This window comes from Columba livia, chromosome 1 (assembly GCF_036013475.1).
Source record: "Columba livia isolate bColLiv1 breed racing homer chromosome 1, bColLiv1.pat.W.v2, whole genome shotgun sequence".
In the NCBI taxonomy this organism is placed as follows: domain Eukaryota; kingdom Metazoa; phylum Chordata; class Aves; order Columbiformes; family Columbidae; genus Columba; species Columba livia.
Genome location: NC_088602.1, coordinates 17,874,013 through 17,898,304, shown reverse-complemented (window position 1 = coordinate 17,898,304; position 24,292 = coordinate 17,874,013). Strand labels below are relative to the sequence as shown.

The 24,292-nt window shown below is 47.4% G+C and overlaps 1 protein-coding gene across 2 annotated transcripts; it reads left to right on the top strand.

The window, feature by feature from the left end:
• The first annotated feature begins 66 nt into the window (after positions 1-66).
• On the top strand, positions 67-17,663 carry LOC135578208 (T-cell activation Rho GTPase-activating protein-like). Of its 2 annotated transcripts, XM_065048650.1 has the most exons (9): positions 67-9,112; positions 9,275-10,844; positions 11,018-11,127; positions 11,220-11,412; positions 11,637-11,752; positions 12,033-12,088; positions 12,581-12,742; positions 12,912-13,021; positions 14,718-17,663. In XM_065048650.1, exons 2-5 carry the CDS (start codon positions 10,572-10,574, stop codon positions 11,697-11,699), a joined length of 639 nt encoding a protein of 212 aa, XP_064904722.1. In that variant the 5' UTR covers positions 67-9,112; positions 9,275-10,571; the 3' UTR covers positions 11,700-11,752; positions 12,033-12,088; positions 12,581-12,742; positions 12,912-13,021; positions 14,718-17,663. The 2 variants fall into 2 exon arrangements, with proteins under 2 accessions (XP_064904722.1, XP_064904714.1); XM_065048642.1 differs by lacking the exons at positions 12,033-12,088; positions 12,581-12,742; positions 12,912-13,021; positions 14,718-17,663 and having other exon boundaries at positions 11,220-11,721.
• Positions 17,664-24,292: the final 6,629 nt, after the last annotated feature.

Genomic DNA, 24,292 nt, shown 5'->3' with positions numbered 1-24,292 from the left:
ACACAATTCAATTGAAACAGTCCAAAAAGTAAATGACGATACTTGTGGAAAAGAACCTCTTTTCACTCCTAACTCTCACACCTCACTTTATAGCACAAGTCCAAATATATTGTTAAACAATAAACTAGTAAAATGTGTTACAACAAAATGATAGATGCTTTAAATACACATTGTGTGTATCCCTTGATGTGTAAGCTTTGGTTTTCATGGACATTTCCATGTTGAAAACTTCCTAAATCCTTTCTTTTTTTACTGAACTTTAGGAGTTTTGAGGCATCGCTGCTTAAGAAATTTAATAGATTGCTGAAAAGAAAATGTCTGGTTTGGGTGATACTATAACAGCTAATTTATCCCAGTTCAGTTCTCCATGCTGTGGAACAACAGAACAGAACCAGTTTTCAGTACTGGAGAACCAAGTTCGAAAATACAATGAAATATCAACACTAGCTCATTGCTATCAATACAAGAACAAAGGAAGCTGGCATGCTGTAACATCATCAGCCATCAGCCTTTCAAATGCTGTTGGTGTTGCCCATTTTTTCATTCCTTCTTCATCTTTTCTATATCCCCAACTGAGAATATGCCTCATTCTGCTCTGCTATTTTTCACAGAAGACCATTAACCGGAATGGGTTGCAGTATTTTTCTATGGAATGTGTTACTGGGAGAAAACAGAATCTCAATTAATTCAGAATTTTGACAGAGGAGTTTCATCCTGATATTTCTGTACTGAATGTTCATGGCTTCTGTGTGGCTAAAGCTAAAGCTAAGGAAGGTCTAACCTGTCCTAAAATTTCAGGGATTTTTGCCCTTGCAACAACCAGCTTTAAGCCTGGTGAATATTTTCCAAGAAAGAGACTGATAACTTGCTTATGCCTGTCTTCAAAACTCTTCCAGAAAATTATTCTGGAATGATCAGATGGGAATTTTAGTAACTTATGTGGGAGCCAGTTCTGATCTACAGTAGATTTGGGAATACTTTGTGCCAACCAGGAAGTTATGATAAAGACAATTCCCAGAGTCTTTTCAGCTGGGAGATTTACTCTTCTATTAACATAACACTGCATTTTGAGATCTCACTTGGTTCAGTAAAGCTCATTTATGTGACTGTATAAATGTAAGGGATGCCTTCATCTTAATGCCCATATGCAGTCCAGATAATTCCAGCATAGAAGGATACAATAGAAATAAGAAAAAGTACAGACAAGGGCAACAACAATTATGAAAGCTGTTGCATGTCTTCCAGAAATTAAATAGGGAAGAATTACCCAGGTTTGAAAAGACATGACTATGATAAAGATCTCTGAATACTATGTGGAAAGTGTTTAGAAAATGATTATTCTGTGTTTCTTACAATGCCAGAATTAGAGAGCATTTAATGAGGTTACAGGCAGCAGATTAAAAACAAGTAAATCAAGAAAAAGTACTTTCTTTCATTGAGTGTGTAATCAAATTGTGTCTCTCAGTGCCAACAGAACATTTCAGAGACTAAAATAGAAGCAATTAGAAAAGCTGATGGCAAGTAGATTCATCAGCTGATTTTGAACATGTTGAACTGCATGTAATTGTCAGCTCAGGAAGCCATTAATGCTTCATTGCAGGAGTCTGGGAGACACTTATAATACTTTTTTTATGCTCTCGGTTATGTAGCATTCCCTATGGATGCTGTTGCACACAAGTTGTTGGGTAGATGAATCTTTCAAAGAAAAGTTTGATTTTATGTTCTTATATGGGAGACATTGGAATAAGAGAGTCCAGGTTGATCTGCAGGCTGAGGGAAGAATGGGAGGAAAAGAATTTGAAAGTCATAGCAGCACCAGGAGACAGTGTAATGTACAAGAGTTGCAGAACCACAGAATGGTTGGGGTTGTAAGGAACCTCTGGAGATCATCTAGTCCAACCCACCTGCTACAGCAGGTTCACCTAGAGCAGGTTGCACAGGAATGTGTCCAGGCAGGTGGTCTTGAATGTCTCCAGAGAAGGAGACTCCACAGCCTCTCTGGGCAGTCTGTTCCAGGGCTCTGGCACCCTCAAGGTAAAGAAGTTTCTTCTAATATTCAGATGGAAAACTCCTGTGCTTCAGTCTGTGCCCATTGCCCCTCATCCTATCATTGGGCACCACTGAAAGGAGTCTGGTCCATCCTGTTGACAACCACCATTGAGATATTTATAAACATTGATGAGATTCCCTCCAAGCCTTCTCTTCTCCAGGCTGAACAGACCCAGGTCTCTCAGTCTCTTCTCATACAAAGATGCTCCAGACCCTTAATCATCTTTGTAGCCCGCTGCTGGACTCCCTCCAGTAATTCCTTGTCCTTCTTAAACTGGGGAGCTCAGAACTGGACACAGTGCTCCAAGATGCAGCCTCACCAGGGCAGAGTAGAGGGGGAGGTCACACTCTTCCTAATGCGCCCCAGATATCACTGGCCTTGTTGGCCACAAGGGCACGTTTGGCTCATGGTCAACCTGTTGCCAACCAGAACTCTGAGGTCCCTCTCTGCAGTGCTGCTTTCCAGCAGGTCCACTCCTAACCTGCACTGGTGCCTGCAGTTATTCCTCCCCAAGTGCAGGACCCTACACTTGCCCTTGTTGAACTTCATCAGGTTCTTCTCTGCCCAGTCCTCCAGCCTCTCCAGGTCACACTGAATAACAGCACAGCTTTCTGGTGTGTCAGCTCTTCATCCCAGCTTGGTTTCATCAGCAAACTTGCTGAGGGTGCACTCAGTCACTTCATCCAGGTCATTGATGAACAGGTTGAATGAGACTGGACCTAATACTGACCCCTGGGGAACCCCACTAACTACAGGCCTCCAACCAGACTCTGCATCATTGATCACAACCCGCTAAGCTCTGCCATCCAGCCAGTACATGACCCATCTCACCGTGCATTCATCCAGCCCACACCTCCTGAATTTGCCTATGAGGATGTTGTGAGAGACAGTGTCAAAAGCCGTGCTGAAGTCAAGGTGGACAACATCCACTGTTCTCTCCTCATCTACCCAGCCAGTCATATCATCATAGAAGGGTATCAGGTTGGTCAAACATGATTTCCCTTTGGTGAACCTGTGCTGACTACTCCTGATAACCTTATTTTCCTTCACATGCTTGGAGATGACATCCGGAATGAGGAAATATACTGTTAATAACAATACATGGACTGGACATCAGAGTTTGTCTGGGGAAGAAGAGGTGGGCTGTCTTCTGGTAGCAAGCATACAAGGTAAGGATTTTAGGCTGAAAAGGATACTGAGCAGGAAAGGCCATATGGTGATTCTTCACTGGGGGACAAATCAAAACAGTGGATTTCTGCTGAAATGGCTCAGCACAAACAAGTTTCATAGAATTTACTCTATTCCTGGAAAACAAAAAAGAACATGTGGACCAAGGAAATAACTGAAGACCCAACGATGGGCCAAGATTAGTGTTACAAGAAAGACTTGGGAATCTTTCATCATCTTGATGGGAAAAGCCATTGCCTGTTGACTCTGCTTGAGTACCTGGAGCACAGGTGTTGCGGGATGAAGTCTGAGATGTTGTTAATAACAGCTTAAAGCAAAAAGGGCTGTTTAAGTTTTCTTACATGTAATATTCCTCCCTGATTTCTGTACAGAGGCAGAGAAAATTAGATAACAGTACCGAATAAAGAAGCTATTCCTGTAGACCTACACAGGCAAATTTTCTCCACTCTGTATATATGAGCACACCACATATTTCAGTTCTGTTTTACTGGCCTCCTAAGATGTAGGCATGTGTGAGACACACACCCTAAGTACAACAGAAGCTGAAGTTGGGGACTACTTTGATTCCATATTTTTATTAAAGACCTTGCTACAGAGGAGAAATTTTGTCTATTGATGGCACAAAGCTGGGAATTGTTATCAACAAATCAAGAGCCAAATGAAGTAAGGGAAGAGTGGAGTGGCCTTCAGGCTACATAAAATAGAAGTAGAATGAAAAGATAAATAATGTATGCCAGGGCTAATTGCAGGTATTCCTGTAATAACTGGAAGCTCATAATTTAGAAATGACAGAAGAAGAAAAAGAGATAGAAGGGTACTGACTGAGAAAGTATATGATTATAGCAACTAACATTGTGTGAGAAAATAAAATGTAAGCACAAGAGATATGTTCCTGATAGAGAGAAATATCAATGTCATTTCATAAGGTACTTTTGGAGTCTTATCTGGAATACTGTGTGTAATTCTGATTATTTGCATTCAGGAAATTCATGTGTTCTTGTGACTGGCAGCAAGGTAAAGCCCAAGGGAAATATAATGTTTTAATTAACCTGTTTCTTTTCCTGGGACCATGCATCTTTAAAAAGCATCTACATAAAACATTTTAAGTGTGCCCGATGTAATAGTATGTCTTCAAGTAGAGAATGTAGCTCCATCAAAAATTTTCAAAGTGCTCACCTTGCTTGCTGCTCTGTTAAACTGAGGAGGCAGAAGGTGGTGCAACTGAAGAGTGTAGCTAAGAGAGAGAAAAGGTTGAGTTGCCATCTAGTGTATCTTTTGACAGATCTAGCTTGCGATTCTCTGTCACTTTCCCTGTTTTATGTGCTGCTAGAATAAACCTTCAGCCATCACCTGTACTCCTGACTTCTCTTAAAAATGAGAGAAAGTTAATATCAATATTTGTGTAAGGGATTTTGATTTAGCTTCCTGAACGCAGACCTCTTCTGCATTTGAGATGCCCTAGTCCATCTTGCTTGACTTCCAGCTCCTAAGTGGCCAAGGGACTTCTGTAGGTCCTGGGTCACATTTATCTGTACCACACTGATCTCGTAGATGTCACAAAATGACACTGTATTCAGGCAACTGAATTAATTATATAATGCTGAGGTTATAATTTATTTCCCAGACAAAAATATCACTCTGTTTGAAGGGAAAACTAACTGACCAGATGAAGATCAGAGGTCTTTTTATTTTACCAGTGTACAGGATGACTTTTGCCAGAGTGCATTCACAAATGATAAAATAAAGCTTTACATATGGTCCAGAGAAATACGAAAAGAAATGTTAATAATATACTTAATACAGTAATATAATCATTTGAGTACTTGGACTAGCAAGTAAAACAGAACTGTAATTGGATTTTTTTTCTCATTTGACCCTGAAAATGTCTCTTCTGAGTCCATGGAAATAGACATAATATTACATAATTTGCACTTCTTTCCTCACATCTCAGTTATTAGAGAGTGCAATGCTCTTCAGGCAACAAGACTGTTGGTTGAATGTGTTATTCGTAATTTTCAGTTTTCTGTCACAAAGTCCTGTGATTGGCAACGTGTGGATGGTCAGCTCTGAGTTTCATAAACCCTGAATGATCCCTCCACAGTGACAGCAGCTTGGCAATGTGTCAGGTAAGAAGTAGATCTGTTGTCACACACCGGAGTCTTTACAGGGCAGTTCATACTGGTCATTACTAATATTATTTACTTGTTCCAATACACCTAATAAATACTTATTCACAGTTTTAGGACCAAATATTACAAATTTATTTATTTGTTTTCCTTTTCTTTCCTTTCAGATATTTGCCTTGGGAAATGCTAGGCTGGATAATGGGTTATGACGAATTGTTTAACTTCATTTCTCACCTCTCTTGAGTGCTGGATGCATTTACAATTTCTGATCCATCCAATTCTTTTGGTTCTGAAGACACAAGAGTGTTAGAGAAGTTGATTTGATTTTCCATTTACATTACTAAGAACTCTATTATCAGAATACCAAGAATACCAATATGCTAGATATCCCAGACTCTAATAAATTGTTCCCCCAAATGGAACTGGAACTTTTCCAGCTCTCTTACTAGCACACAGAAGTATCAATGCCTTGGGAGAATGCTCTGCAATTTCACACTACTTCTCCTCCAGCAGTAGAATCTGAGGTGAGAGAGCAGTCTAGAAGAAAATGGAAGCTGGAAGAAGGAGATGCAGTATACGCTAGGCTGGGTAGGACTTCCTGAGGGAAAAAAAAGAACAGAGATGCTGCTGTTACCTGTAGAAAACTGTTCAGAAATCTTTTATCAGGAGTTGCTGAGCTTGTGTTTGAATCATGAAAAAGTAATATTGCAGCACATTATATAAATCTGCTACTGAAAATCCATCAATAGCAGTAATAATCTTGAATTCCAGGCTAAGCAGGGGTTTATAATTAGCTTGAGCATTGGAGGCTGTAACTTATGAAGAAAGGGTTATCTCTTGATGTCTATGCTGGAATTCAAGGGAGGAAGACAATTTTTCCTGCCAGTGAAGAGAAGATCATTGGTAGAAAAATGAAAGATTATTCTTCTCTTTAGGCTTAGGTTTATTTTATATTGGAATCAAACAAAATTCTTCTCTATCTCAGGAAAAGCTACGAATTTCTTAGATACTCTGGAAAATCAAGACCTAATCAATTTTAATTGTATATAGCAGATCACTACCTCCAGGAAGTATAATATAGATTTCGTGTGAGCATTTGCTGCATGCTCCAAGTCAAAAGGAGTCTGTGTAAATGCCAGTGGCGTAACTGATCTGTGACACTGGAAGTGTGTGGTAAATCAATATTGTACAGTTTCTTGAGGCAAATATATAGTAATCAGAGAATGATGGCATATTTAGCTTCAGCATATTTTATTAAAGCTTAACTAGCTCATTAATAAATTAATTGTCTGCAAATTGTTTGGAAAAAAAAGTGCCAAACACTCGAGGTTTTTCCATACTACTAATCTAGATAAGATGTTCCTGGTGGAGACTGTGTAATGGGCTGTTGTCAGACGCATGAGTAACCATGCTTAAGTGTTAATATTGCAGAGATTGGGAGAGATTGTGGCATTAGGGTTCACCATCCTCGTAGAGCATCCAGCAGCCATAAGCAGGGAGAGGACACAGGAGTAAGTGCTGCAGGCTTGCAAAGGTCTCTCTCCCCTTCCCTGGGCCATTGCAATACATCTTTGTGACAACCACTATTCATCATCGAACATCACATCAAAGTAGTGATCAAACTTCGATGATTTGGAAGCAGGGAAAGCAGGTCTTTTTGCACCACCTGAAGTATTTTCCTGACCACGAGTAATGTGCCAATACAGGTGCTGCTCCAGTGACTGTAGCGCTAGAAGCCAGAGAAGGGTGATGAGCCCATGAGCTCCACCCAGGGCCTCAAAACAATAATGGCTGAAGAAACACAGCAGAGATAGTGTGATCACAGGAAGTTTTTAGCACGGATGTTATTCCAAGGGCTGGCGTGATGGAAGATGAGCAGATGCCTTCAGCCAAGTCTCCACAACATATTCACAACATGAACAGTGTCATGTTGCCTCTTCTAAAACAGGCAATGCCAAGCCTCTTCTGGCTTTGTAGCACCCGGCAGTGCTGTTTGATCAATATCCTTATCCCTGAGGACATAACAATTTCCTTGCAGAACAAAACCTGCAAGAGAAAATGCTTGTTGAATCTTAAAAATGACCAGCTACTCATCTACGAGAGCCTTCATTGATGGCCACACAGAGTGCTCTCCTACTGATGGGTGGCTTCAATGCACATTGCCATACATTTACACGGCAGGGCCACGCTGCTCTGTGTGGCACAGGGAACTGGGAGGTAGTTGGGAGAAGGTGAAAGAGTGATCAGCGTTAAAGAAGACAAATTCCATGTCGACTGTCAAAGTCAATGATGTGAGTATAACATTGCCCCAGAGAGGGGTTAAGCAACAGACTGGGGCCATCCCCACAGTTTAGGATGCTTAAACCAGGAGACTAGTAACACCTTATTCAGTTTAAAAATAAGTTTGATACTACCAGGGAGACAGTTTTCATGGCCATAGCTGCCCTTGTTTCCTATGGATTTATAAATGCTACATGAAGGGTGCTGAGACTGGTTAGAGCTTCTTCTTGCCTTTACATTTTGATGCCTCTTCTTGGGTCTTACAGGGAAGATCATGTATCACAGAAATAAGTGAGGAGAAGCATGTGCTTGCATAAAACACTGATGTTTCTCTTCAAAATTCGTTACTCATGACACAAAGCAGACAGCAAAACATCTGGAAAGCAATGTGGTTCAAAAGGTCCTGGGGTCCTGGTGAACACCAAGTGACCAGGAGCCAGCAAGGCAGTGGCGAGCTCTGTCTCGGGCTGCACGGGGCAAAGCGTTGGCAGCAGCTGGAGGGAGGTGACCCTTCCCTCTGCTCAGCGCTGCTGAGGCCAGGCCTGCAGTGCTGTGCCCAGCTCTGGGCTCCCCAGGATGAGAGAGACATGGGCAAAGTGGGGAGGGCCCCCAGTGCCCCTCCCCCACCCGGGCGGTTAGAATGGGATGTTCTATTGACCCGGCGCTGGCCCGGCAACGGTTCTGTGTCAACACAGAGCGGCACGGGTAAGAGCCCAGCTCTTGCCCTGCAGCGCTGACCGGCACAGGAGAGCCCTTTGGCAGCCTTGCTGCAGCCAGCTGGGAGCTATTTTGTATATACCAGAGTGTCTGGTCGAAGACAGCTTCTGGTCTCACCAGGATGGGCCAGGTGAACTGCTGCCGTGGCTCCAGGTAGGTTCCCCCCAGAACTCGGGGATACCCTGGCACGACCAGACTCCACAGCAGCCGCTTTTCTCACACCCAATGCCGTCTGCTCTGCAGGGGCGACCCTGAGCTCGTGCAGCAGTGCATGCCCATCCTGGAATTACCTGAGCCACTGCTCCGGCAGCGCGTGCGGGTGACCCAGGGCCGTGTGACGAGGAAGAGGGACCTCCTCCTCTTCAGCACCATTTTAGTCATCGGCAAGCCCCAGTAAGACTCGCAGAGCCCACCTGCCTTTCCTCCCAAGCCCTGGCCCTGACACCAGGGCACAGACACCCAAGGAGCAGCCTCCGGCACCCTGGTGCTGGATGCACCCATGGCCGTGCCCGTGCCAGGGGGATGCTGCAGGGGAGCCACCTGGCTCGGCCACCTCCAGGTCACTCCCTGCTGCTCCTCTCTGCAGACGTGGCAATGCCCTGCGCCCGCAGCTCTGCCTGGCCCTCGACCAGCTGCGGGTGCTGAGCAGCGGGACTGGGGCAGCCGGTGATGCCGCTGAGGAGGAGGACGGCAAGCACACCACCTCGCTTGTCCTCGTCTGGCCCTGCGGCTCCTGTGTCGTCACTTTCCGGTGAGTCTCAGTACCATGTACCATGGCAGGGACAAGTCCTGCCCCACAGGGCTTCATCCTGCCTCTGTGACCATCCCACGGGGCAGGGCTGTGCTGGCACCTGCCTCTGCGTGCAGGCTGGGGAGCAGCGGCACTCAGGCTGTTTCTCCTCTCTTTCTGCAGCTGCCGGGCAGTGAAGGAGCTGTGGGTCCGCGCGCTCCTTGGGTAAGCCGTCCCTGGCAGTGCAGCCTGGGGAGCCCGTGCTCATGTCATGGGGGGATGCTCCAGTCATCGTTGTATGATGCAGAAACATCTCTCCCAGCTGGGGAGATCTGTCCCCAATGTGTGGGCAGCTCTTGACTGGGTAAAGCTTGTGAAGCGACTTCACCCAGTCGTGTTCAGCCAACACCTGCCCAGCCCCATCCTCACGTCTGCCCCTGCTCTCCGCTCCACTGCCGAGTGGTCCACAGCTGCTTTGGGGCAGTTTGGAAGTGCTCCCCAGCTTGCAGGAGAGAGAAAAGGAGGCTTGGGTCTCACACAGAACTTTCTTTGCCCCTTCCCCATGCACAGAACACCAGAAGGAGCCAGGGGAGCCCACGTCAGCCAGCTGCCCTCATTCAAGCCTCTGCTGAAGAAGCTGAGGGCACGCAATGCTGTGAGTGTCTCTGCTCTGTCCCCAGGGGCTGCTCCAGCCCAGCATCGGGTGCATCACTTCTCACCTTCTGTTCTTTTCCCCTTTCCCAGGCCATGACACTGCACGCCAGCAGCCTGGAGAGGCTGGTGGAGAGCCAGGCAAAGGTCAGGATCACCCAGGATGTAATCTCAGCTGTCCCCACCTCTCACACATGGCCAGATGCTGATGCAGCTTGCCAGGGGCCCTTTCTGCTGCGGGGTGTTTGGTGAGCGCGGCACATTTCTTGCAGGCTGGTGCAGAGCAGCGGCCAGCACCTGTTGTCCCATCCAGCAGTGAAGGTGGAGTTGGCCACGTGGCTGGTGAGCTTGGGGAAGACAGGGGCAGGACTGCCCTTCTGTCCGTGACTCACAAACGGGCACTTGTGCTGCACTGGGGCTGCTGCTGCCCTTCCCGCAGGGCACGTCCATCCCCATCTCACTGCAGAGGGAGAGAGCTGAGCCCCTGGGGTCCCTAGTTCCCAAATGATGCTTCTCTTGTGTGCTCAGCGTTGGGGGACAGTACTGAGAGGGTCCAGGAGTGCTTGCCTGGCATTTCCACTCCACTGTTCTTCACTCTGTTCTCCTTGGTAGCAGGTGGGACACACAGGAGGAGGCTGCCCTGGCCGTTTGGGAGGCGAGGGATGCCGGCTGCTAGAGACAGGGCTCCTCTCTTTGGCCGTGCCCTGTCAGACCTCTGCAGCCAGGACGGCACACTGGCCCAGCCCATCCAGGTAAGGACATCTGGCCAGGGGGTCTCCCATCCAGTGGCTCCTCTGGAGAGGCAGTGACCCCATCAGAGAGATCCCAGATGGGTCTTGGAGACAAAGCCTGCTCCTCTGCACGTTCACGCACCTCCAGCCACTTCCTGTCCTGTCCCAGTGAGAGCTGGGGAGCCAATGTCCTTCTCTGTCCCCCGCAGGACCTGCTGGCTCTCCTGCAGGAGCACGGCCCATCCACGGAGGGGATCTTTCTACTGGCGGCTGGGGAGCGAGCCTCCCGGGAGCTCCGGGAGGCCCTGGACAGTGGAGCCCAGGTGCAGCTTGAAAGCCAGCCAGTGCACCTCCTGGCCACCATCTTTCAGGTGAACGCTGCTGACACAGAGCCCGGCAGCTCCCAGCTCTCTTGCTCCTGATGGGTAACTGTGAGAGCAGAAGCGCGAACCCCAGAGCTGCTGCTCAGCCCGAGCACTGGGGATGCTGCCTGTGCTGCCGGCGGCAGTGAGCACAGCCTGACCCGCAGCCCTTGCCATTGCAGGAGTTCCTCCGCAAGATCCCCTCCAAGCTCCTCCAGAACGAGCTCTACCAGGACTGGATGAGCGCCCTGCAGAAGACCAGCAGGCAGGAGAGGCTGGCTGGGCTAAAGGAGTAAGTGTGGCCAGCAGCCTGTCTGCTGCACAGCCTGGGAGACCTATGTTGACAACACCTACTTTACTAACTTTGTGTTCCTGTTCCCTCAGGGTGGCCAGCAAGTTGCCCAAGGCCAACTTCCTCCTCCTCAAACAGTTACTCAGCCTCCTGCAGAAGATCAGCAGGAATGTCACCACCACCAGGATGACGGCCCGCAAACTGGCCATCTGTTTGGGGCCAGACCTCCTCAGCCCACCAGAGGAGGACATGCTCCCTGTTGAAATCCTGGTGGAGGTGTTGAAGGTATGCTCTGTTTCCAGCCTTCTACAACCTCCTGGGCCCACTCCAGCTTTGCTGTTCAGTGGTTCCTGGCTGCCTTCGCTCTTCAGCGAATGCTGGTGTGGAGGCTGCTGGGAAGAGCAGCCCCACAGCTGCAGCTTCTGCAGTGATGCCAAATTCAGGAGTGGGAAAGGCGGTTTGACCTGTTTTCAGCCACCAGGTGCAAACCAATGGTTTGCTGTGTGCAGGTGACAGGGCTGGTCCAGCTCCTCATTGACCACCATGAGGAGCTGTTTGAGGAGGAGGAGTAGCCTGGGCTTGCTGGTTCATCGACCGCCGTCTCGCCAGGGCAGAAACTGCCAAGGTATGTGAGATCCACAAACAGCGTGACAATAAAGGCCTCCCAGCTCAGACGGTGGGACTGCTGCCACAGGGACAAACTAAATCATTCACCAGCCTGCGGCTCTGCAAAAGTGTGGAGTAAGGCTAATGCAGTTTGGCCATCGCACTTTGTGCAGTGATCCCACCAGCTGTGGCACAGCTGGACTGAACAAATACATCCAAGGGATCTGCCTTTCAGAACTGAGGTAGCAGTTGGACAGGTAGGTCTCTGCCAGCTGTTCATTTCCTAATTGTCATTGCAGGTGTCCCCGGTAGGTCCCGAAAGTGAACATCTGAAGAGCTCTTCTGGGGAGAGAAGGTAACATGAGCTAGATTTGATTCAGAGGAGAATTGCTTCAAGTTTATCAGAGCTTTACCTAACGACAGCTAAGTAGCTGTAGACAAGGAGATCCTGGCACTTCTTAAAAAGCTCACATTCCACCTGAGAGAACAGAGAGAAGGAAAAACAACCAGATAATAAAAAAGCTGTGTGTTTTCATTCAAACCAGGGTTTCTATCAAGGAACAGTGAGGAATGCTGCTTCCTCGTTTTTGGAAAGAACCACATCCCAGGTCCCCAGAGGGTTCCCATCCAGCTGTCTCCTCCAGAGAGTTGGTGTCCCCATCAGAGAGATCCCAGATGGGTCTTGGAAACAAAGCCAGCTCCTGCCCACATCACACACTTCCAGCCATGCACTGTCCTGTCCCAGGGGAGCTGAAGACTCATCCACACTTGACTGTACCCCTGAAAATTACTTTCCTGTCCCAGGGCCTGTCTCCAGCTCAGCAATTTCTTCTCTTCTCCCCTGCAGGACCTACTGGTTCTCCTGCAGGAACACGGGCCATCCATGGAGGAGATCTTCCTACTGGCAGCCCGCAAGTGCACCTCCTGGTTGCTCTGGAAGGCCCTCTGCAGTGGAGCACATGTCCACCTTGAAAGCCAGCCAGTGCACCTCCTGGCTGTCATCCTACAGGTGAACCCTTTTGACCCAGAGCCCAGCAGCTCCAGACTCTGTGCTGACGGGCACCTGGGAGAGCAGGAGCCCAAACCCCAGAGCTGCTGCTCGACCCGAGCATTGGGGATGCTGCCCATGCTTGTGGCAGCAGTGGGCACAGCCTCACCCACAGCCCTTGCCATTGCAGGTGTTCCTCTGCAAAATCCCCTCCCAGCTCCTCCAGACAGAGCTCTACCAGGACTGGAAGAGCGCCCTGCAGAAGACCAGCAGGCAGGAGAGGCTGGCGGGGCTAATGGAGTAAGTGTGGCCCGCAGCCTGGCTGCTGCACAGGCACTGCCAGAGCCTGGGACTTGCTTGCAAAGCCACAGCCTGCTAGAAAGAACCGTGTTTTTGGCCAGACACGTACTTTATTAAATTGTGTTCCTGTTCCCTCGGGGTGGCAAGTTGCCCAAGGCCAACATCCTCCTCTTCAACACCTGTTCACCCTGCTCCATAGCATCAGCTGGAATGCTGAAACCACCAGGATAACAGCCTGCAAACTGGCCATCTGTCTGGGGCCAGACCTCCTCAGCCCACCGGAGGAGGACACGCTCCCTGTCGATGTCCTGGTGGAGGTGTTGAAGGTACTCTGTGGTTCCAGCCTTCTACAACCTCCTAGGCCCACTCGAGCTTTGTTGTTCAGTGGTTGCTGGCTGCCTTCGCTCTTCAGTGAATGCTGGTGTGGGAGCTGCTGGGAAGAGCAGCCCCACAGCTGCAGCTTCTGCAGTGAAGCGAAATTCAGGAGTGGGAAAGGCGGTTTGACCTGTTTTCAGCCACCAGGTGCAAACCAATGGTTTGCTGTGTGCAGGTGACATAGCAGGTGCAGTTCCTTATTGACCACCATGAGGAACACTTTGAGGAGGAGGAGGAGTAGGCTGGGCTTGCCGGGGCAGCAGCCAAGGAGTTGCCAGCACTATGGGCCACAGGCACAAGCAGAAACCTCAGAGTTATGTGTGTTCCACAAAGAGTGTGATAACAAAAACCTTTCCCCTCAGAAGGCAGGACTGCTGCCACAGGGACAAGCAAGGTCCTTGCCAAGCTGTTTTACTTCCACAATCCCTAATGCCTCCTGTAGCTCCAGAAATCCAACACATGAAGAGTTTGTCTGGGGACAGAAGGTAACTTAAGCTAGCTTTGATTCAGAGGAGAATTCCAGTGTTGGCACTTTTCATTTTGCACTTGTTGAAGCTCTCTTTGTGCAAGGCTGAGCAGACACCCCAGTGAGGTCACAAGACTCACCATTTGGAGCTCTTTGACCCACTACCCAAACAAGGAGGCAAAGTCCCACTTTTCTGTTCATGTCATCTGGCAATCCTAGCACTGGCTGATGTTGTCTGAATCCCAAACACAAAGCAAGGAGTTTTTCCAAGTAGCTGTAGACACTGAGATACTGGCACTTCTTAAAAAGCTCACATTTCACCTGAGAGTTCTGAGAGAAGGCAAATACAACCAGGCAATAAAAAAGCAGGGTGCTTTCATTCCAACCTTGGTTTCTAGTAAGGGACAGTGAAGGATGCTGCTGCTTGGGTTTTTGAAAGGACACCCCAGCTCCCCAGGGGCTCCCTGCTGGCCGCCACCACCTGGGGAAGGAGCACTGCACATCTCTGTTAGCTTGCTGTGCCCTGAGGGTATCACATGTGTTGAGAATCATAAGCTCATGGAATACCAGGTTGGAAAGGACCTCAAGGGTCACCTGGTCCAACCTTTCATGGCGAAAGCACGGTCTAGAAAAGACGGTCCACCACACTGTTCAGTCAAATCTGAAAAGTGGCCAGTGTTGGGGAATCCCAGCACTTTGGGTCCAAAGTAACACCGCAGTTGCTGCCAGTAAGGGTTCTCTCTCCTGTGCCAGGAATGACCCCTTTTCCTGGGACTTCTCAAAGAACGGGGGAGAAAGTAATGCCTGATCCTACCTTCGTGACTTCATCAGTGATGTCTGACTCTGTCCTTGTAGGTGCCTATGTTTTTTGCTGCTTGGATTCCCTGGATGAACTCTGACACCTGGCCTTCGAGGGGCATGATACAGCCCCAGCACCGTCACATCAGAGGCGAGGAGAGAGACACCGTGCCCTCCTGCTCTGTCTGGCAGATTCTGCTCAACACCACTAAGCTGGAGCAGCCCCGCATCACCTTCAGAGCCATCCCAGCCCTTGCAGGAGGCCTTGCTGGCTCACCTGTCAGCTCCATGAGCAAATGCCCACCAGCTGTCACATCTCCCCAGGCAGGAGCTGGCATGGGAACTTCAGGTTATATGGAGTGTGTTGCGCATGGCTGTGCATATCATCTGAGAGGGACATGGGGGATAACGTTTATGCTGGACATCAGGTTCCATACTATAAAACCCTCCAGGTTAAGCTAAAAACATGTCTGGATGAAGCATAACTAAAAATGTACCTGTCTGTCCAGGATTGCTACGGTGATGGTATCCAAAGCCTGAGAGAACTGCAGGGCTATGCAGCCATGAGCTGCATGAAAATCTCAAGTGTTCCAGCAAGTTCAAAGGAGCAATCCATGGGATGAAGCACCATTCTCATGCACAGAGATGAACCATACAGAAAATTAAAAAACAAACAAACAAAACCCACAACCTAATTTGCCTTCAGATGCATTCAAACTGTGTGTCCAGGTGATACTCGTTGGGGGTCAAACTGGTGTTTACCCTGGTACTTCACATCTCTTCGTAAGTCCATGACCTGGGCTTCCAGCAATCCTGTATTAATATCTCTTGTAGAAACATGTTTTTGGATAGATATTATACTTTTTGGATACATGTTATAGTTGCTTCTTCTCTGGCCAATCAACCTTCTCTGGACTGATACAAACACTCCCCTTTCTGTTAGTCGTAGCTGTAGTTTGGAAAGCAGCTTTTCCAAATGCTCCAGATGACAAATAGTCTCTGTTGTATCAATACTTGAGCCCCACATGTTGTCTAAGGGGGTCGACCTCCTTTCAGAAGGGAAAATACAAGTGCCAGACACAACAGGGAGAAGTAATTGCACGGCTGATCTTGATTGCTCACAGGTTGTTAAGCAATCCTGTGGAGTTTTACAGCACAGACACAGTTCCTGTGTAAGTCTAACTATTCATGAAACATTCTCTATAATTTCTTCTCACATTAAACTTCACAGCATCTTCTCATACAGTTGGAATGAAATTCATACGCTACCATTCCTTCAGCTCTCTGAAAACTGCTACTACTTTAAAGCTTATCACACCTCCAGCTGAACGAAGGCTAGAGGCCTAACCATAATGTATTTAATGAGTTTGTATTAAAATAGTACAGTAGATATTAGCAGTTGTTCTACAAATATACATTGTTTTAGATTATATCTGTATTAGTAGCAATAAACACTGGCATACTGCACTAATGTCATAGAATCCTACCAGCTGGAAAAAATTCTAAGGGAAGTGGTATTTTGAATTTAAAATTGGACAACTGTATAGGTTTTAATTTGGGAGAAGAATGAAATAAAAGAGAGAGAACTGGCATGGAATCAACTGTGAAAATTTTTGTATATGATACGCTTGCACAATTCTAATGTGCAGCGAGTCTTAATAGATGTGAAGAAGCTTTACAGCCGTTTGGGTGAAAAATGGCTCACAAGAGCCTGTAACACTCTCTGGCCATTTCCTCTGCCACACTGGAGAACTGGAGACACATCTCTGTGTTAGTCCAGGTTACCCACAGCTGCCGTGGAGACCTTGTGAGAAATTTCAATGCACTTGATGTCTTCAGGAAAGAAGACATCCAAAGCAGGGCATTCAAAGTAGGACATCACTCTAGAGTTCATGAGGGCTGGGAGGCACCCCATACCCCTGAGGTGAAATCGGAGTGCTCAGCTCGCTCTCTGAAATGCCTGTACACCGATGTGGGCAGCATGGGGAATAAGCAGGAGGAGTTGGAAAGCTGTGTTAGGGCAGGAGATTATGATCTGGTGGCAATTACAGAGACATGGTGGGACAGCTCACATGACTGGAATGTGGTCATGGATGGTGTGGCAGATGGCAACCCCCCTCCCTCTTTTAATATGGCACATCTTCCCCTTTCTCTGCTATTTGAGGCTAACAGCTTCTTTTGTTTGGCCCAGAGCACCCTGGCTCCTGGGACATTAGCAGAAGGGAGTGCCAAGGCACACTGGGCCGTGCCCAGTGTGGGGGATGTTTGAGGGCTTCAGGGGCACCCACACTCAGTGGGGGGGGTGCAGAGAAGCTTATACAATGCCTACAGTCAGGTCTGATCAGGTAACAAAACGGGACTCTCGTCGAGACTCCGCCCATTGCCGCGGGTCTCTTGGAGCACGAGCTTAGCCACTGCCGCCACGAGAGCCCCCCTCCCCGGGATGGAGACTCCGCTTGCCTCGCCGCCACGGTGTAAGTAAAACTTCTCGCAGGATTGCGAGTATATTTTCTTTCCGTGCACACTTGCACAAGTACTTTATTTCCTCGCACAATCGCGAGTGGCCGCCGAGAGCCCCTCGCACAATCGCGAGTATATTTTCCTCCCGTGCTTCCACATAAGCACGTGTAGGATTCCGTGCACATTTGCACGTGTAAAATAACTCTCGCAGGACTGCGAGCGTATTATAAATTTACTCTCGCGACATCGCGAGTGCACACTTTCCGTACTCACTGCGAGTACGTGTATCTCTATAAAAATAATCCCACACCGTGCTTAGGCAAGTGTGTACTCCTCCGGGACTCGGGGACGGCTCCGGCACTGTTTTGGTGAAGCCACGTGCATGCACTCTGTGGACCTCCTGTTGTATTAGTGGCTGCCCCTCTCAATAATTTCCTCCACTGATATCCGAACCTGTATTTAAGTCACATTCGGAGTGCTAAAACCCTGTGCCTTGCTGGTCTAATAAAAGTTGGTTTTGGACCTTGTGGTCCCTAAAATTGACCTGTGGGTTGCTCTGTGACAGATGGCTATGCCCTTTTCAGGAAAGACAGGCCAGCCAGGCATGGTGGTGGAGTTGCTCTCTATGTGAGAGAGCAACTACAATGTATTGAGTGTTGTTCAGGCACGGATGAGGAGTGAGTTGAGAGTCTGTGGGTGGGTGAGAATTAAAGGGCAGGCTGGCAGGGGTGATACTATTGTGGGTGTCTATTACTGACCACCAGATCAGGGTGAGGAAGTTGATGCGGCCTTCTACAGACAGCTGGGAGCAGCCTCGCAATCACAGGCCCTGTTTGTGGTGGGGGATTTTAACTTCCCTGATGTTTGTTGGAGGGACTACTCAGCCAGCCAGCCACAGTCCAGGAGGTTCCTCCAGTACCTTGATGATAACTTTCTGATGCAAAGGGTGGAGGGGCTGACTAGGAGAGGTGCATTGCTGGACCTCATCCTCACTAACAAGGAGGGTCTGATTGAAGTGGTAAAGGTTGAGGGCTGTCTTGGTTGCAGCAACCATGAGATGGTGGAGTTCAGGATCTCATGTGGTAGGAGCAGGACAGCAAGCAGAATTGCAACCCTGGATTTCAGCAAGGCAAACTTTGGCCTTTTAAGGCAATTGCTAAGGGAAATCCCATGGGCAAAGCTGCTTGAAGGTAAAGGGGCCCAAGATAGTTGGTTAGTGTTCAGGGACTGTTTCAACTGGGCACAAGATCAGAGCATCCTGACATGTAGGAATTCAAGAAGGCAGCCAGGAGACCTGCATGTTTAAACAGGGAACTGATGAGTAAGCTCAGGTGGAAGAGAAGAGTTTATAGATCATGGAAGGAGGGGCTAGCCACCTGGGGAGAATATAAGGCTGTTGTCAGAGGGTGTAGGGAGGCAACTAGGAAAGCTAAGGCCTCCTTAGAATCACACCTGGTGAGAGGGGTCAAGGACAACAGAAAGAGCTTTTTCAAATACGTAGCAGATAAAACTAACACCAGAGGAAATGTAGGCCCACTGATGAATGAGGCGGGTGCCCTGGTGACAGAAGATACAGAGAAGGCAGAGATACTGAATGCCTTCTTTGTCTCTGTCTACTCTGCCAGAAGCTGTCCTGAGGAGCCCCGTACTGCTGAGGCCCCAGAGGAAGGCAGGACAATGGAGGAGTTTGTCTCGGTTGATGAGGACTGGGTTAGGGAGCAGTTAGGCAATCTGGACATCCATAAATCCATGGGTCCAGATGGGATGCACCCGCAGGTGCTGAGGAAGCTGGCTGAGGTCATTGCTGGACCGCTCTCCATCATCTTTGCTAAGTCTTGGGAAGCGGGAGAGGTGCCTGAGGACTGGAGGAGAGCAAATGTTACTCCAGTCTTCAAAAAGGGCAAGAGGGAGGACCCAGGTAACTGTAGACCAGTCAGCCTCACCTCCATCCCTGGGAAACTGATGGAATGACTTATCCTTGGTGCCATCTCAAGGCATATTAGGGATAACAGGGTCACTAGGGGCAGTCAGCATGGCTTCACCAAAGGGAAGTCATACTTGATCAACCTCATTGACTTTTATGAGGACATAACAAGATGGATGGATGATGGCAGAGCGGTGGACGTAGTCTACCTTGATTTGAGTAAGGCATTTGACCAGGTCTCCCACAGCATCATCACTGCTAAACTGAGGGAGTGTGGTGTGGATGAACAGGTAGTGAGGTAGACTGCAAATTGGCTGAAGGGAAGAAGCCAGAGAGTCGTGGTCAATGGGGCACAGTAGACTGCGAACTGGCTGAAGGGAAGAAGCCAGAGAGTCATGGTCAATGGGGCACAGTCTAGTTGGAGGCCTGTATCTAGTGGAGTGCCTCAGGGTCAGTACTGGGGCCTGTATTATTCAATATATTCATCAATGACTTGGATGAGGGAATAGAGTGTACTATCAGCAAGTTTGCTGATGACACGTAGCTGGGAGGAGCAGCTGATGTGCCAGAAGGCTGTGCTGCCATCCAGAGAGACCTGGACAGGCTGGAGAGTTGGGCAGGGAAAAATGTAATGAAATATAACAAGGGCAAGTGTAGGGTCTTGCATCTGGGTAGGAACAACCCCAGGTTCCAGTATAAGTTTGGGAATGACCTATTAGAGAGCAGTGTAGGGGAAAGGGACCTGGGGGTCGTGGGGGACAACAGGATGACCATGAGCCAGCTCCGTGCCCTTGTGGCCAGGAAGTCCAATGGCATCCTGGGGTGTATTAGAAGGGGGGTGGTTAGTAGGTCGAGAGAGGTTCTCCTTCCCCTCTACTCTGCCCTGGTGAGACCGCATCTCAAATATTGTGTCCAGTTCTGGGCCCCTTAGTTCAAGAAGGACAGGGAACTGATGGAGAGAGTACAGCGCAGTGCAACAGTGATGATTGAGGGAGCAGAGCATCTCCCTTATGAGGAAAGGCTGTGGGAGCTGGGGCCCTGGAGCTTGGAGAAGAGGAGACTGAGGGGTAAACTCATTAATGTTTACAAATATATAAAGGGTGAGTGTCACGAGGATGGAGCCAGGCTCTACTCAGTGACAACCAATGATAGGACAAGGGGTAATGGATACGAACTGGAACACAAAAGGTTCCACTTAAATTTGAGAAGAAACATCTTCTCAGTGAGGGTGACAGAACGCTGGAACAGGCTTCCCAGGGAGGTTGTGGAGTCTCCTACTTTGGAGGCATTCAAAACCCGCCTGGACACATTCCTGTGTAACCTCATCCAGGTGTTCCTGCTGCGGCAGGGGGATTGGACTAGATGATCTTTCGAGGTCCCTATCAATCCCTGACATTCTGTGATTCTGTGATTCTGTGAAAGGTTTTTGAAGCTTTTCTCTTCAGTGATTAGTTTGCTCTCAGCTTTCTGTTTTATCTCCCCCGGTTTCCTTTGGCTTAGTGAGAGATCACTTACCAACTCAGCCTTATACTTACAGGGTCACCATTGCATTTCAGCAATGTATAGTGGAATTAGACAAAATTCTTCTCTATCTCAGGAAAAGCTATGAATTTCTGAGATACTGTGGAAAATCAAGACCTAATCAATTTTAATTTTATATAGCGGATCATTACCTCCAGGAAGTATAATATAGATTTCGTGTGAGCATTTGCTGCATGCTCCAAGTCAAAAGGAGCTTGCGTAAATGCCAGTGGCGTAACTGATCTGTGACACTGGAAGTGTGTGGTAAATCAGTATTGTCTTAATTACAGTTTCTTGAGGCAAATATATAGTAGTCAGAGAATGATGACATATTTAGCTTCAGCATATTTTATTAAAGCTTAACTAGTTCATTAATAAATTCATTGTCTGCAAATTGTTTAAAAAAAAAAAAAAGCCAAACACTCGAGGTTTTCTCATACTACTAATCTACATAAGACATTCCTGGTGGAGATGGTGTAATGGGCTTTGGTCAGACCCGTGAGTAACCATGCTTAAGTGTTAAATTGCAGAGATTAGGACAGATTGTGGCATTAGGGTTCACCATCCCCGTACAGCATCAGAGCCATAAGCAGGGAGAGGCCACAGAAGTAAGTGCTGCAGGCTTGCAAAGGTCTCTCTCCCCTTCCCTGGGCCATTGCAATACATCTTTGTGACAACCACTATTCATCATCCAGCACCACATCAAAGTAGTGATCAAACTTCGATGACTTGGAAGCAGGGAAAGCAGCTCTTTTTGGACCACCTGAAGCATTTTCCTGACCACGAGTAACGTGTCAATACAGGTGCTGCTCCAGTGACTGTAGCGCTAGAAGCCAGAGAAGGGTGATGAGGCTGTTCCACAGTCACATCAGACTGAGGAAAGCAATGGGGAAGATGACATAAAGGCAGGGAAGGCTGCCCTCCTGGTGAAAGGAAACTGGTGCTTTTATCTTTTGTGCAGATTCATTATTTTTTAATGCAGCTTCATTTGCCATTCCATACAGAAAAATGCTATTCATAATTGAGCACTTTTTTTCTTCTTCTTCTTCTTCTTTTTTTTTTTTTACCATGCATGGTCCTGATTGGATTTTATTATTTAAATATTGACTTCTTGATTATTTACTGAACAATCAGACCAAGAAAATCCTTGATTTTTTATTTTTTTTAAAAGGCTCGTGACTGCACACATTTATTCAGTTTGACAAAGCTGGTGACCATTCCTGCTACACAGAAAGTTTGCCACAGACAATTCATTTTTACAGTGGTGAAAACACACAAATTCTTTTATTGGCATACTCAGGAAAAGAAAAAAAAAAAGAAAAGGAAAAAAAGGATGCAGGGGAAGTACTTGGGTAAAGTGAAAAAACAACTAGAGAATGAGGTCAAAACAGATGTGTCTTCAACCAGTGAAAAAGAGAAGTATACCACAAACCCCAGGGGACAGTAGAGCAATGAGGAGCAAACCACATCAGTAAATGAAGAGAAAACAAGCACAACTGGCTGCTTTCAAAATGGTCTTGCAAGTTAGGAGATCAGGAGAAGCAATCAGTTTAAAGGTTTTGCGCGTGATCTGGAGAGTCTGATGGAGCAATTCATGAAGTCTTATCCCAAGAGCTGATTTGCATCATGGCAAAATATCTTAAGTAAAGTATGGGCCAGAATACAAGTTCCCTTGCTAATGTATAGTAAGAGGTGCTGGAAGCTCTGGTGCTTTGGGAACAGGCTTGTTTTTCCCTCTGGCTCTGCCAGTAGGCCAGCAGGGAAGTTATCAGCCAGCGGGGAAGTTATCTGCCATCAGAACCATTCTTTGGGCTCTTTGTGTTGCCTTTCCCTGCCTGTTTGCTGCCTGCTCATTACAAGCAGGCAGAGATGAAGGTGGTGGCTGCAGCAGCAGGTGATGTGAACACAGCTCAAAGGCAGCACATGCTTAAACATCCTCATTGATTCTTGCCCCAGGAGAATCCATATCACTTAGTCTGATCTTCATAATTGTATAAAAATCCTTGTCTCATAATTTCTTAAGACCATATACCTCTTCTCAGTAGAAAATGCCTTACAGAAAGAAATCCAGGATTGGTTTAAAGCTGTTGGCATGGATCTCTGCAGGTTCAAATTCCTTTTTCTAGAAAGCACTCTCATAAACACGCTAATCCAAAACCTGTAGTCCAGCCAGATAATTTCTACATTAGCTTAACTGCAAGATGACACTGGATCTTTGAAAAACACAAAATGATTAAAAAAATGAAGCCAATCTGTTGTCTCAGCCTGGGGAACTGCACTCAGACCTGTCAGGTGTTAAACTGGAATGTTTAACTGTCCTTCTCCACAGGACCAGTGTAAACCCAGGCACAGCCTGAAGCCCTGGTAGGGAAAAGGCATTTCAGGCCTTTTGTTGAAAAAAAATAGAATAATAAATAATAGAATATTAAAACCATGTGCCAGGCACTGTTACATTAGCAGGTTTAATATCTTTCCTCAGATATTCATGAAATGACCATGACTGCATCAGCAGTGAGGGTGAATACTGTGTTGGTGAGATAGAGCTATTGCAATGCACATTTGCTGTCACCATGGGCTCATAGACAATGACCATAATTACCTCCATGGTACCAGTCGGTGCTTCTTTTTGCATAAATTATTTTGCAATAGCATGACCTACCCTCATGTGGTGTGCTGTGCTACTATTGTATGTTGTGATCCTATCTCAGCACGGTATTAGCTGCACTGTATCAAAGCTGTGGAACTGTTGAATGCAGCTCCTAGAAGATTCCAGCCATTTATTGAATTCCAAAGAAGGAAGTATTCATGTCTTACCAGAGCTTTAAGAGGGTCCTTAGGGTTTTGTCTTGGTAATGCATAATTTTTTCCCTATACCACATTTCATAGGCATGCTTATAGAATCTAATTTACACTTCTAGATTTACACATCTATCTGATTTACACTTCCACCCCCTCTCCTGGGACAGTCTAGACAGATTTACAAAACTGATAGACAGGAGAGTATCTCAAAGGATGCACTTTCATAGAATCGTAGAATTCTTTTGGTTGGAAGAGATCCTCAAGGTCATCGAGTCCAACCATAACCTAATCTCTGGCACTAAACCATGTCCCTAAGAACCTCATCTGAACTCCTTTTAAACACATCCAGCGATGGTGACTCCACCACTTGCTTGGGCAGCGTGTTCCAATGCCTGACAACCTTTTCAATGAAGAATTTTCTCCTAATATCCAATCTAAACATCCCCTGGTACAACTTGAGGCCATTTCCTCTCATCCTATCACTTGCTACCTGGCAGAAGAGACCAACACCCTCCATGCTACAACCTCTTTTCTGGTAGTTGTAGACAGCAATAAGGTCTCCCCTCAGCCTTCTTTTCTCCAGCCTGAACAGCCCCAGTTGCCTCAGCTGCTCCTCATCACACTTGTGCTCCAGACCCCTCACCAGCTTTGCTGCCTTTCTCTGAACTCTCTCCAGCACCTCAATGTCTTTCTTATAGTGAGGAGCCCAAATCTGAACACAGGATTCAAGGTGCAGTCTCTCCAGTGCCGAGTACAGGGGGACGATCACTGCCCTGGTCCTGCTGGCCACTCTATTCTTGATATAAGCCAGGATGCTGTTGGCCTTTTTGGCCACCTGGGTACACTGCTGGCTCATGTTCATCCAACTGTCAATCAACTTCCCCACATCCTTTTCCACCAGACAGCTTTCCAGCCACTCTTCCCTGAG